The sequence below is a fragment of the Equus quagga genome, chromosome 13, assembly GCF_021613505.1.
Source record: "Equus quagga isolate Etosha38 chromosome 13, UCLA_HA_Equagga_1.0, whole genome shotgun sequence".
Lineage (NCBI taxonomy): Eukaryota > Metazoa > Chordata > Mammalia > Perissodactyla > Equidae > Equus > Equus quagga.
Window position 1 is genome coordinate 52355388 of NC_060279.1, and position 12041 is coordinate 52367428.

The window sequence follows — 12041 nt, forward strand, 5'->3', positions numbered from 1 at the left end:
GGAACTCTCCAGTCAGCCCACCAGACACCCACATCCCCTCCCCATGCATGTTTGGACCTTCTTTCTTTAGGGAAGTATAAATGTCTCACTTTCCTTCCTAAACAGTATCAGAGGTTTTGTCTTTCGAAGAAGTCTCAGGACTAAGCATGTGAACTCTGGCATCTGAGTACCTGGGTTTGATTCCCAGCTCTGCCCCTGACTAGCTGTGTGACCTTGGGCAGATTACTTACCTCTCTGAGGCTTGTTTTCTCATGTGTAAGATGCGAAAGATGAAAGTATCTCATTTATCAGGTTATCATGAGGTTTAAAAAAGATTCTGCTTCTAAAGTTCATAGAACAATGTGGGCACATTTCAAGTGCTCAGAAAGTGTTAACTAAATATCATTGAACTTGTGATGCACAGGAAGATAGAAATTGTTGTAAGCCATATATGAGAGCAAAAGCAGCTTAAGCCGTTTTAATCTGAGGCTTTTTCCTACCTACAGACAGAAGAGAAAAGAGGAGAGAGAAAAAGGGAAGAGAAGTGAGGAAATCTTACAGTATGAATTAGAAAAGTTGGAGCCAGGGAATATAAAACATTACTCAAATGGTATTATCACTACTTATATATTAATAATAAATCCCTTCCGTTCTCTTTATAAAGGTCATGTTAGGGACCACAGCACTTGGGGCAGGAAAAGAGAAGAAAGTCACTGAGAAGAAAGGAGAACTGGAGGCAGCATTAGCTTTGGCACCAGGATCTGCCACTTACTGTGTGTACAACATGCAGCAAGTCGCTATGCCCTCCCTGTCATTGTCGTCATCTGCAGAATGGGTCCAATAATCCTCACCCTCTGGTTCGTTATGGGGGTTAGATGAGATGGTGCACAGTGCCTGGCATGCAGTCTGTGCTCAATAGATGTTGCTGTTACAACACAATAGAGCGAGTCTCCCATCGCAGTGGCGTGGAGAGAGAGGACGACGGGGGTGTGCTTAAAACTAGATGGTGGACTGTACCTTTCCCAATCACTTACACAGGGATCTTTTACATTCTTACACGAAATACTTCACATTATTATCTGTCTTCATTGTAAACAGAAAAATTGGAGAATGTAATTAGCCTCTTTAAAAAATGATTTTCCAAACAAAAAAAATCGAAGTCCTCCAGGCAGTGTTTTCTCTAAATGTTTCCAGACCCTCAACAGAGGGGAAAACAAAACAAAGTAAAAATCAAAGGTCAAGTCACTGCTGATAAAGAAGCAATCAGAAAAGAAGAGGAAGTGAATCTGTCATCAGAACGGCTCTTTAAGAAAGTTATTGGCATGTCAAGTGATTCCATTTCCCTTTTACCCAACAGGGCTCCATCCCATTGGAGACACCCAGCCGCTCGGCCCGGATCCCAGACCGAGAACCTGCTAGCTGGAGCCCCAAGCACGGTAGGGGGCCTTACAGGGAGCTTGGAGCCCGTGTCCGCGTGGGCCGGCGCGTAGATGTTGAGGTACAGGCAGTCTTCCGACACGTGGAATTTGGGGTAATGCACCCTGAGAATGTGTTGATCCAAGAGCAGCCACTCTGTGTTCTGGAGGCACCTTAGGAGAGGGTAGGAGAAGCCCGGGAGTTGCTGTCAGCAGAGCTGCTCAGGAGGGGCCAGTTCTTGCGATGGGAGGGGGGCCTGGCGGTCTCCAGTGCCTGAGCAGAAGAGGCACACGGGAGCTACTGGCACAAAGTCTAAGGATACCCCACTCCACCCCGTGGTGGCACAAACCGACCAACAAACTCTAACTCTGTTTTATCAAGTTCCCAGGTAGGAAAGCACATTGTGCAGAACAATTGTACCATTAGCTCCAGCATCCACCCATGCCTACATCCACCACCACCATCCAGACACACACACGCAGACTCGAGCTGGCTCATGATTCCTCAAACTGTAGAGGGCAAGATGCTGGTCACGTCTAAAGGGCTTTGCTCTGGCATCTCCCTCTTCTGCCCCCAGAGGAACAAAAGAACATTTCCAGGCCTCTCCACCAGGAACCAGCTGAGGTAGGCGGGCAGGGGACTCGTGCATTCAGGCCTTTGTTCAAGTGGTCCCTCTGCCCAGACCGCTCTCTTCCCACATCTGCTTGCTCATATCCTTCCCTTTCTTTCAGATTCGGTCCAAGTGCCACCTCCTCTAAGAAGCCTTCGGAGATTTCTCTGGTTAGACCATGGCTCTTCTTTGGAAACACCCACATATTTTGTGTTCTTTCCTAGAACTTCTAGGCTTGTGTACGAGCATTATCATCTTCCGCAACTCAACTACAAGCAGCTTAAAGCCTAGGACTCTGTATTAGTCACCTCGGTACCTCATAGCCCCTAGCACAGAGCCTGACACACATTAAGTGAGATTATATATGTGAATATCTCTACTAAGCGCTCAATTAACGTTAGTTCATTTTTTAAATAGAATAATGTACAGATTGGGCAGCAGAAAACCATCACTGCAAATCCACTCTGACAGGTGTTTGTACCTTTTTGCCCCTTTGTATGTTGTTTATCAGAAATCAAGAGCTCATGCTTTCCACAAAGCCATCCCGAGCTCCCCTCCAGGCAGAGCTAAGGGCTTCTTCCTCGGCACCCTGCTCTGACCGCCTAATGATTGTTTTGTCATTCTATATTTTAATTGTCATTATTATGTCCACACCACCACTCTCCACCTACACGTTCTCAGCAGGTATTAGTTGAATGGATGAATGAAGGAATGAGTGAATAGATGAGTTTCAGCCTACTGTCCTCAGTCCCTGGGCCATGTGGGGTCTTCTATGGTTTAGGGAGATTCCTGGCACCAGGGTACTCTCTCTGCCTGGGACTCCAATGCCAGGAACTGATGTGACCAACCCGAGGGCTTCACATATTCTGAACAATCAGAAGATTCTTGAGGGTTTCCACGTCTCACCTCCCACCCAGTGCACGAGGACCCTCCACAAGTCACCTGGGAACTGGCTGCCCACCGAAGCTTGAAGATTTGCAGTGACAGGGAGCTCCTTACCTCCCAGTCCTCCTGTGTCACAGAGACACGCTCATGGATTCATTCCACAGGTGTTTATGGATTTCTCACTATGAGCCAGGCCCTGCACTAGGCGCAGTGTTGACCGCTAGAGCTAAAATCCATCTAGTGCAGTTCTTCGCTCTAGAGCCCTCACCTGCCTGACCTTGGAGACTAAGCCTGGGAAAGGGGTCACACGGAAACACCTCGACAGTGCCTTCCAACCAAAAGACTCATTAAGTCCATCACAGAGGTTCCCAAACCTGACTGGTCCTCGGAATCCCTAGAGGGTTTTCAGACCACCCAGTCTCCTGGGTCCAGCTCTGGAGACTCTGACCTAGAAGCAGGGAGCTGAGCCCAGAGAAGCTGCATGCTTGGAACAATGCCTGCAGAGACTCCGCCGGCCAGCCAGCTGGGGAGCCACGCGGTGACTGAAGCACCCTTCCACTGCGGCAGCCAGCCCTCCTTCTCCCATCGCATGCCCTCTCCGTTCCCATTGGGCTGTGTGACCTTTATTCCCCCTCAATTCTCTGTGCCCACTCCTAGGTCGCAGGCTACCCATGGGACCCAGCCCGGTCTTACAATTTAGGATAGGATGTGGCATCTCGGAAGTCATTCCAGGGTAACACAGGCTTCGGTTTCGCAAATCTCAGGGGTCCTAAAGGGGGTGCAGCATAGGGGACCCCGAGGAACACATTCACAGGCATGGCACTTCCAAGCACAGTGGCTTGCTTCCCTCGGATCCATCCGAGCCTGGTGCTCCTCACTGGTGCATCTGCAGCTGGCCCTGAGAGAACACAAGGGAGGAATCAGGAGCTGGCTGGGAAGAGGCTGGAATAAGCCGAACTCGGATCTCAGCCCAGAGGCTGTGCAACAGGAAGTATCTGGGGTCCTTCTCAATGAACCCATGTCCACTGCTTCCTTCAAGATTGCCTTAGAAGTCACCTGCATCAGAACACCGACCTAGTTTCTCCCAGGAGCACAGCACCAAGCCACAAAATTTTCCCCAACTAATTTGGAAGCTGTGTCTGCACAGAAGCTTTCCCTTACTGTGGGACTGATATACGCCAGGCTCTGCAGATGTACAAAATCATCTGGCCCAGAGTTTCCCACTTTGGGCCCAGACTTTCAGTCATTTTCATATTTACTATCACCATTGCTGGCGTGTATGTACATCATCTATATGACTACTGGATTTTTATTTTTCTTAAAATTACATTGAAATAAACTTTTAAAATTTTACCTAGAGGAGTCCTAAGCAATAACATCTATGGAATTGTGGTTTTCATGAGTTAGGTATATGCTTTTGAATACACATGGAAATCAATAGACGGCAATGAAAATAAAAAATTCTCCTGCAGATGTCTCCTGAAGTCAGCTCACCCGCCTCCAGGTGTCTGCGGATGACACTTCTGAGACTGAGAGGGCAAGCTCCTCGGTTTCCATAGAGAATATGGAGCCCTGAGAAGTTAATTACCCAGCGATTTACTTAGCAGGACCCAGGTGTCTTAGCACTGCCTGTTCTGATGCCATTTCAATAGTGAGGATGCAGACAGCACTACAGAAACATGGGCTCCACCCCAGGCCCCTCCCCAGTGCCCAAGACCGAGGGCTCTCCAAGCCCCCCACAGGGTGCAGACAAGTCAAGGGTAAGACCAGGGTCCTCCGTGCTCTACCTGTGCCTGAGAAGGAGACTCTGTCCCTGGGGATGTCAGCAACACCAAGACAACGGTGAGGTGCCCTGAGGCTACTGCACAGCCCTCCATGGGCCCTTAGGGACTTCTGAGAAATAAGTTCATTCCTATGAGTGGAAAATCCTCCAAGGTAGGAAAGTGCCCCCACCCCACCTTCTGAAAGCCCTCCTCTCCCACTGGGAGTCTCACCCTCGGTGGCAGCTGCAAGGACCCCAACAATCCAGATCAGGGTCTTGCCTGGGTACACCCGCTCCCCACTCATCTGGGTGGCCCGCCTGAACTCCCTGGTCTCCTGGACACTGCTGACCTCGGGCAGCTTCGGTCAGGGACAAGAAAGGGCTTCCTGTTAGTAGACAAATGTTGAGCAGGCAGACACAGGAGACAGGGTTGGTGAAGAATAGCATCAAACCACGATTTTCAGAGGACTTGACCAAGCAAGACTTTCCTGTTCTGATTTACATAAGAAGAAGCTGATGATTAACTCTTGAGCTGGAGAAGGATAATTTGTTAGGCTTTGGGCTCATAGGATGGTAGAAGTAAAAAGAACGTTTGGGATCAGGTATGTCAGAGACCTCAATTCAGATGCATGCAGGGGTGGAGAGGCAGCAAATAACTGTGAATGAAGCTAATCAGGAGCAACAATAGGGAGTGATGGGGACTGAGGAAAACTAGATAGCACATGCTCTGTAAAAAGGGCCAATTACTTTTCAACTCCAGTAAACATTTGGCTTGTGACAACGTAGGTACACCAAACCAGAAGTCTGCACTCTCTCTCGAGTTTTAGACGTGGCTTGAATTTTTAAAAATCACGGCGTGACCCCAATGCAGCATTTCTGCTGGCTTGAGCTGTGTCATGGGTGAAGCCTCTACAATTCTGATCTAGACCCAGGCCCTCCAGTGTAGAAATGAGGAGACAAGCGTGAAGTTACTATACGTGATTTTGTCAGAGCCTATTTTCAGCATTCTGGGTTCTCATTGCAGTGCTGGTGGGTCACAGATGATCTGGCTCAGGACCCAGAAGCAGCACCTCACTTAGGGTAAAGGGCCCAGGATGGGGCTTCCCTAACACTTGAGACTGGGCTGGTGGAGCAAGAATTATCTGGGGCACTTGAAAATGCATCCTTCTGCCTCACGCCCTGGGGACGTGAAGGCAGGAACTTAACAACATCAAAAGTGGTTTTGGGAAGCAGCAACCTAATGCACAGGAGGTTTCCCAGAGTACTCACTTCCTGAGAAATAGGGGAAACACAAGCAGGTATTAGGTGCCTACTGGATACAGAACTCTGCACAACAAGCAGGGAAGGCCTTCCTCAAGGTCAGAGCAAAGGCATGCCTGATGTACTTTGCTCAGAGCCAGTGCTCCTTAAACCTTTGCAGCTTTGAAGTCCCCCAGTCAATACTATTTTTCTCTCCAGCTCCATTTCTCATACGCCACTGACAGCATCAGGAATTATAGAAAGAGGACTTCAGTGGAGTCTTATTTGGGGGTTTGATTCTTAATTCAGCAAAAATCACATATGGTCCAATAAGGCTTGAAAATCTCTCAGATTGTCCCTGAAACCCAGTGACCAACTGTGGACAGCAGTCTCTCTGTATGACGATGGTTGAGAACTGTGGACTGTGGCTAAGGAAGAAAGGGACTGCCTCTATCAGACGTCTGGATGGGGGGGACATGAGGCAACCATAAATCCTGGGAGGTGAGTCGGGGATGGGGTGAGAATTTCTAAAATGTTTCCAGCTTCTCTGCAGGGTTTACTCATTTAGAACATTAGGCTGACAAACATCTTAACTCCAGTTTACAGACATGTTTGTTGTTGGTAGGTTTAAAGACTTACAGCCTTAGCTGTTTAAAGACAAAGCATTTAGCTCATGTCCGGGTCATATAGTAGGTGGTCAATGGTGTTTGCGAGGCTGGACTCTAAGCCCTGCTTGCTCAGACCCACCAAACACCGTTCTTTAAAAAGCTGTCAAGGAGAAGGCAACTTGTTTTCCTGCCTTTCCAAGTGGGCCCTTCCTCTTATGGCCCCTAGGCAGCTGTATGCTCTTGCTGTGGCCTTGAGATGCTTTACAGAGACCTGGGTTCTAGCTTGATTCTTCCTCAGAATCAAGGATGGCCTTGAACAAATCCCTCCATGAAATACAGAAATAATTCTCTGTACCACTACTCATGCAACAGTTTTTAAAGTGCCTCCACAAGTGCTGTCTTATTGTCGCATCTTTCCCCCCTACACACAGTCACATTCTGGATGACTTTCTTCTCCACCTTCTTACACTTTAAAGCCCAGTCAACGGCCACCTCTTCCAAGAAGCTTTCCTAGATTCTCTCGAACTTCTCAGTGCTTTACTCTTCCAGCCCCTCCTGGTTCCACATTAGTTGTGTCCATGACTGCCTTCCTCCTTGAGAAGGTCTTTCCCACTTATGTGTCCATCTCAGCTTCTTCTATGTATCCCGGTGTTTCCCTAAACTCAGCCATTGACCCTCTAGCTTCACAATTTATACCATTCCCACTACTGACCTGACTATCAATTTGCTTAATATTTTTCTTTAAATTGACCTTTTAAAAAGGTATTCATTATCAAAGAAATATTTATATATGTAACGCAATGGGGAGTTTTGAAAAGAGTAAACCAGTGTGCATTTCTATACCACAAAATCATTCCTCTTACCCTGGCAACCATTGTGGAGAAGTAGGAGGGCATGGTGAAGAGGACTCCAAAATAGGCACAACAGAGTAGAGAATGTAGCCTTCCTACACTGTGGATCTTGGAAAGGAGAAGGAACAGAGCAGGGAAAGCAGGGGATGGCACAAGGCACCATCAGTCCCCCTTTTAGACCTAAATCCCAAAGTGGGAGTTGTGCTAGATGGGGGAAGCTCACAGCAGCCTCAGTTCTCCAGGAGGAGGCTGCCACCGGCACACCCCGCATCTCTGAATCTGCCTGCAGCAGCCACAACAAAGTAGAGGAGTTTGGGCAAAGAGAGATCTCAGTTGATATTTCTGCTTCCCTCTGATTCTCTGTTCCTTGGAAGGGCCCCAGACATAACCTTGAAGGGAACTCAGAAGTGATTGGGAATCTGGCTGGGAACTGGATGGGGAGGAGGAAAAGGGTCCTACAGAGGTGCCTCCTGGACTTGAGAAAAAAGTGGAACAACAACCTGACCTGGGTGGAGCTGAGAGCTGGTCAGGGCTGAGGTGGAGCACCGAATCAGCAGGGGAAGACCCATGAGCTTTGACCATGAGAAGAGGACAGACCACAAGCTCGCCATGTCAGAATTCATCATCCTCTCAGGAACCCCGTGCAGAGGGAAGTTGCTCTGGAGACCACAACAACATAAGGACCTTTGCAAGTAGATCCAGGATCCCTCTACCCCTCCACTAGTGTGGACATATAAGCTTCCCCCAACTCTTGTAGACAGACACCATCATGGAGAGGAGCAGGGAGGATGGGAAGCAAATCTGAGAGGTTATTTTATTTGAAAAAGCTTATGTTACTTAAAGAGACTGTTCAAATTATTGAATAGGACTGAGTTTACCAGACTGAGCTCAATGTAATTATCTACCATTAATCAAGGGGACAAGGTGTTCTCTCTTTGATAAAAAGGGAAATTAACAAATATTTTATGTGTATATATATGTGTGTGTATTATATATATATATAAACATGCTACCACCAAAGTGAGTCTATCTCTTCTACAAAATCAATATTGAGGGCTGGCCCTGTGGCCAAGTGGTTAAGTTTGCGCACTCCGCTTCATCAGCCCAGGGTTTCGCCAGTTTGGATCCTGGGCACAGACACAGCACCACTCATCAAGCCATCCTGAGGCAGTGTCCCACATATCACAACAGAAGGACCTACAACTAGAATATACAACTATGTACTGGGGGGCTTTGGGGAGAAGAAGAAGAAGAAAAAGAAAGGAAGATTGGCAACACATGCCAATCTTTGGAGAAAAAAATCAACATTGAAAGAGATCTGTGGAGAACATGGCTTCCCAATTGCATAGCTTCTATTTGCTGTTCTGTCTAGGTACCACCTCTGATTATCTCGGGCATCCCTAATGTACAGGGCCTACACTCTGGGAAATATGAATATGTCAGGTAACATTGATTCCAGCTTTCATTTATGGAATGTCTCGTAGGTATCAGACCCCTGGCTAAACGCTTTGCAGCTATTACCGAATTTAATGCAATTATTTCCGTTCTGTAGATGAGGAAGCTGAGGCTCTGCAAGGTATGAAGAATTGCCAAATATCACAAGGCTGAGAAACAGCACATCTGGGACTTGAGCCCAGATTCCCTGCCTCCAAGTGGCAGGCTTTGCCAGGTAGGGAGGAGAGAGTGGGAAATGAGGAGTAATAGGAAGATCAGGGAGATGGGCTGACTTCTACAGTTCTTGGGCCATGAAAAATCATTTAATCTTCTAGGAAGCTGAGTAACCACTTGACAGCACCTCCTTGGACCTTGATGTCCCCATCAGTAGCACAGACCAGTGGCCTGGATGGCCCCTGAGAGATATAGACCTTGATGGACTCTCTCCGTTCCCTCAGATTGCTTTGCTGACACCCTGAGGGAGAAACCAGAATGAGAGAGGACCTCAGTTTGAGGCCTGGCTTAAACATACACTAATCTACCACTGCTGATAGTCAGTGGAGATGAAAGCTCACTTCCCGGTTCTCATAAGGGAAGGCTAAAGGAACCCTGAAGGCATCAGAGCAACGACAGTGGCCTCAAGGTGGAGACTGGCCTGCAGGTGGACAAAACAAAAGGAGGATGCACTGGAGATGGAATTGGGTCACTGGGCAATGCCCTTCTTGCCCCACATGGACCCAGAGCTGAACCCTTAGAACTCCCTTCTCATAACCTTTCTTCAAACCCACCTCACATTCATGTTACATCCAAACAGTTTAACAGGATGTCCAAATCTTTTTCCATCTGCCATTCCAGATGGATGCCTTACTGCATCCTCATCACTCTCATCACTCTCCCCATCACTACATCCCTACCTCTATACTGCCATCACTGCACCACCATCACAGCACCACTATCATTGCACCCCCCATCACTGCCCACTATCATCCTACCCCATAACTACACCCCAATCACTACAACTCCATCACCGCACCTCATCACTACACCATGATCATTGCACTCCCATCACCACACCCATCATTACACCACATTACTGCTCCCTCATCACTGCATCCAGTCTTGGTTAATTACATTTTCCTCTCCTGGAATGTTTTGCCTTTACTTCACCTGGTGAGATCCTACTTCTCTTTCAAAATCCCATGGAAATACCATCTCCTCCATGCAGTCCTCCTTATTCTCAAATGCTAGAATCATTTCGTGCTTTCCTCTAATATACTTTGTTGATGTCTCTAGTATACTATTACAATACCCTGTCCTCGTTCTATAGCTGGTTTGGACACAGATGATCATGATGATGACGACAATGACGTCACTCATCTCCTGGTCACATAAACTCAGCACATTTCTGATTTAAGTCATAGCTGCAGTGGACAGTTCTGTGCAAGCTCAGCCTCACCTTGCACTTACAGTATACCACTTGAAACATGGGTGGGCCATGTATCTTTGTATTTTCTGCACCAGGACTTTGTCCCCCATCACAAAAGTCCCCTCTGTCTTTGCTCAAGTGAGACTGAAATTACAGGACAGCTCAAGTGCCCAGAAGGATCCTCAACAAAGGGTCAGGAGACCTGGGAGATGCATGCTCCACCTCTGGAGGCATTCTGACACTGCTCAGGAGGCAGGAGATCCTAGAGAAACTAGGCTCTCACTGCTCACGGCAGCAGCCTCAGTAATATACTCTTACCTTGTCTTTTCCTTCCCTGCCTCAGCCTCTGCTCTATGGGAACCAAAGTCCATTGGTACTAGAAGGAGACCTATAAAGTAGACCCTCAGTGTAATTCTGTAACTGAATCCCTCACCAGTCAGACAGCGTCATGCCTCTGAGGCTTTCAGTGGTGGGTTGGGATCTGGTCCAGCTGGAGGGACAGCACTGAGGTATGCATTGACCCAGCACCTCTAAGGCACAGAGGCAATGGTAATTGTAAAGATTGTGGTGTTGACTGGATTTTGTTAGCTACCTGAGAAACCTGGAAGAAATTACAGGTTCAGTTCAATCAGCTCTCAACACAGAGAATGCCATGAAAACTAGAAGGCCTCCTAGCAGATTTTAAATACAACCTTATCTCCTAGAACCATAGTTAGACCATGCTGTGAATTGGACCCAGGATTTAACCACAAGAGTGAGAGAGCTACAAAGGAAGTGGGAACATCTCTTATGTGACAGTCAGGGCCCAGATAAGGAATGATTAGGACCCTGACACATGGATAGAGACATTTGGATAGATGCATTTGAGAACCATGAAGAACCAGATTCTCCTAAAGTCTTCAAACTAGCAGGAGCAGCCCTCTCTTTACTAGAGGAGAGCGGACTTGATCTGTGACATGTGTCTCACATAAAAATGCATTTCCTCAGCAAGATCACCCTATTCCACGCCTTGCCCCAGGCCAAGAACTAGGGTCAGGTCTCAGCACAGCCTGAACAGGGAAATATAGTCCCTTCTCTGGGAAGAAATGGCTTTCTCACTGAATTAGTTGCATCATGGGGCTAGTATGTCCTGGTAGGAGCTGATAAAAACACGTGTGGGAGTGGATCTTGAAGGCAATGGACCTGAGGCATGAGGCAGAAGAAAAGACTGGGTAGGAGAGAATTGATTAATACAAGATCACAATCCCATGACTCAGGACTTATTGTCCTGAAAGAATGCCTCAGGCTGGTCTAATATGCTGCAGGAATCGCTCCTTGAAGCTTGGACATGATGACTGCTTGCAGTAAGTGAAATGGAGATGCTAGAATTGCCATACAAGAGTACTGATGAAGAGATTAGAAGGTTTGGGGATATGGGTCTGTTGCAATAAATGTATTTCTTAGAATGAGGGGACCAACCACCTGATTTTGTTTACCAGGAGTGCCCAGGAGATCTCATCACTAGGGCAGTAAGAAACATACTCCTGTAGAGGGCAACAGCATCTTTGAGAAGCCTGATGGTGACAGTCTTTCTTAGGTGAGGACTGACAGTAGGCATTGCTACCACGAAAATAGGCTTCATTCAGATTCAGCTAATGTGAATAAATCTGGAGTAGCAGAGGCCAGGTAGTGCTATCTAACCCTCAGAGATAGGGTGGAAATAATTAACCTTAATAGGGAGCAAAGACAGTGGCAACCAGGGTGCCTGGTCCACAAAGATCTATGACAGTGGCTAATGGACCACAGTATTCATAGAAGTAAGACATGTGGGAAGCCAACTGGAACATTGTTT

The 12041-nt window shown here is 47.4% G+C and overlaps 1 protein-coding gene across 1 annotated transcript in view; it reads right to left on the reverse strand.

Moving 5' to 3' along the window:
• CES5A (carboxylesterase 5A) overlaps positions 1–4957 on the reverse strand; it is a 32076-nt gene extending 27119 nt beyond the window's left edge. Inside the window, exons 1-3 of the mRNA XM_046683194.1 lie at positions 4885–4957; positions 3584–3788; positions 1430–1568 (exon numbers count right to left, since the gene is read on the reverse strand). Of these exons, the coding sequence (XP_046539150.1) occupies positions 1430–1568; positions 3584–3788; positions 4885–4957 (417 nt within the window). The remainder of the gene's footprint in view (positions 1–1429; positions 1569–3583; positions 3789–4884) is intronic.
• Positions 4958–12041: the final 7084 nt, after the last annotated feature.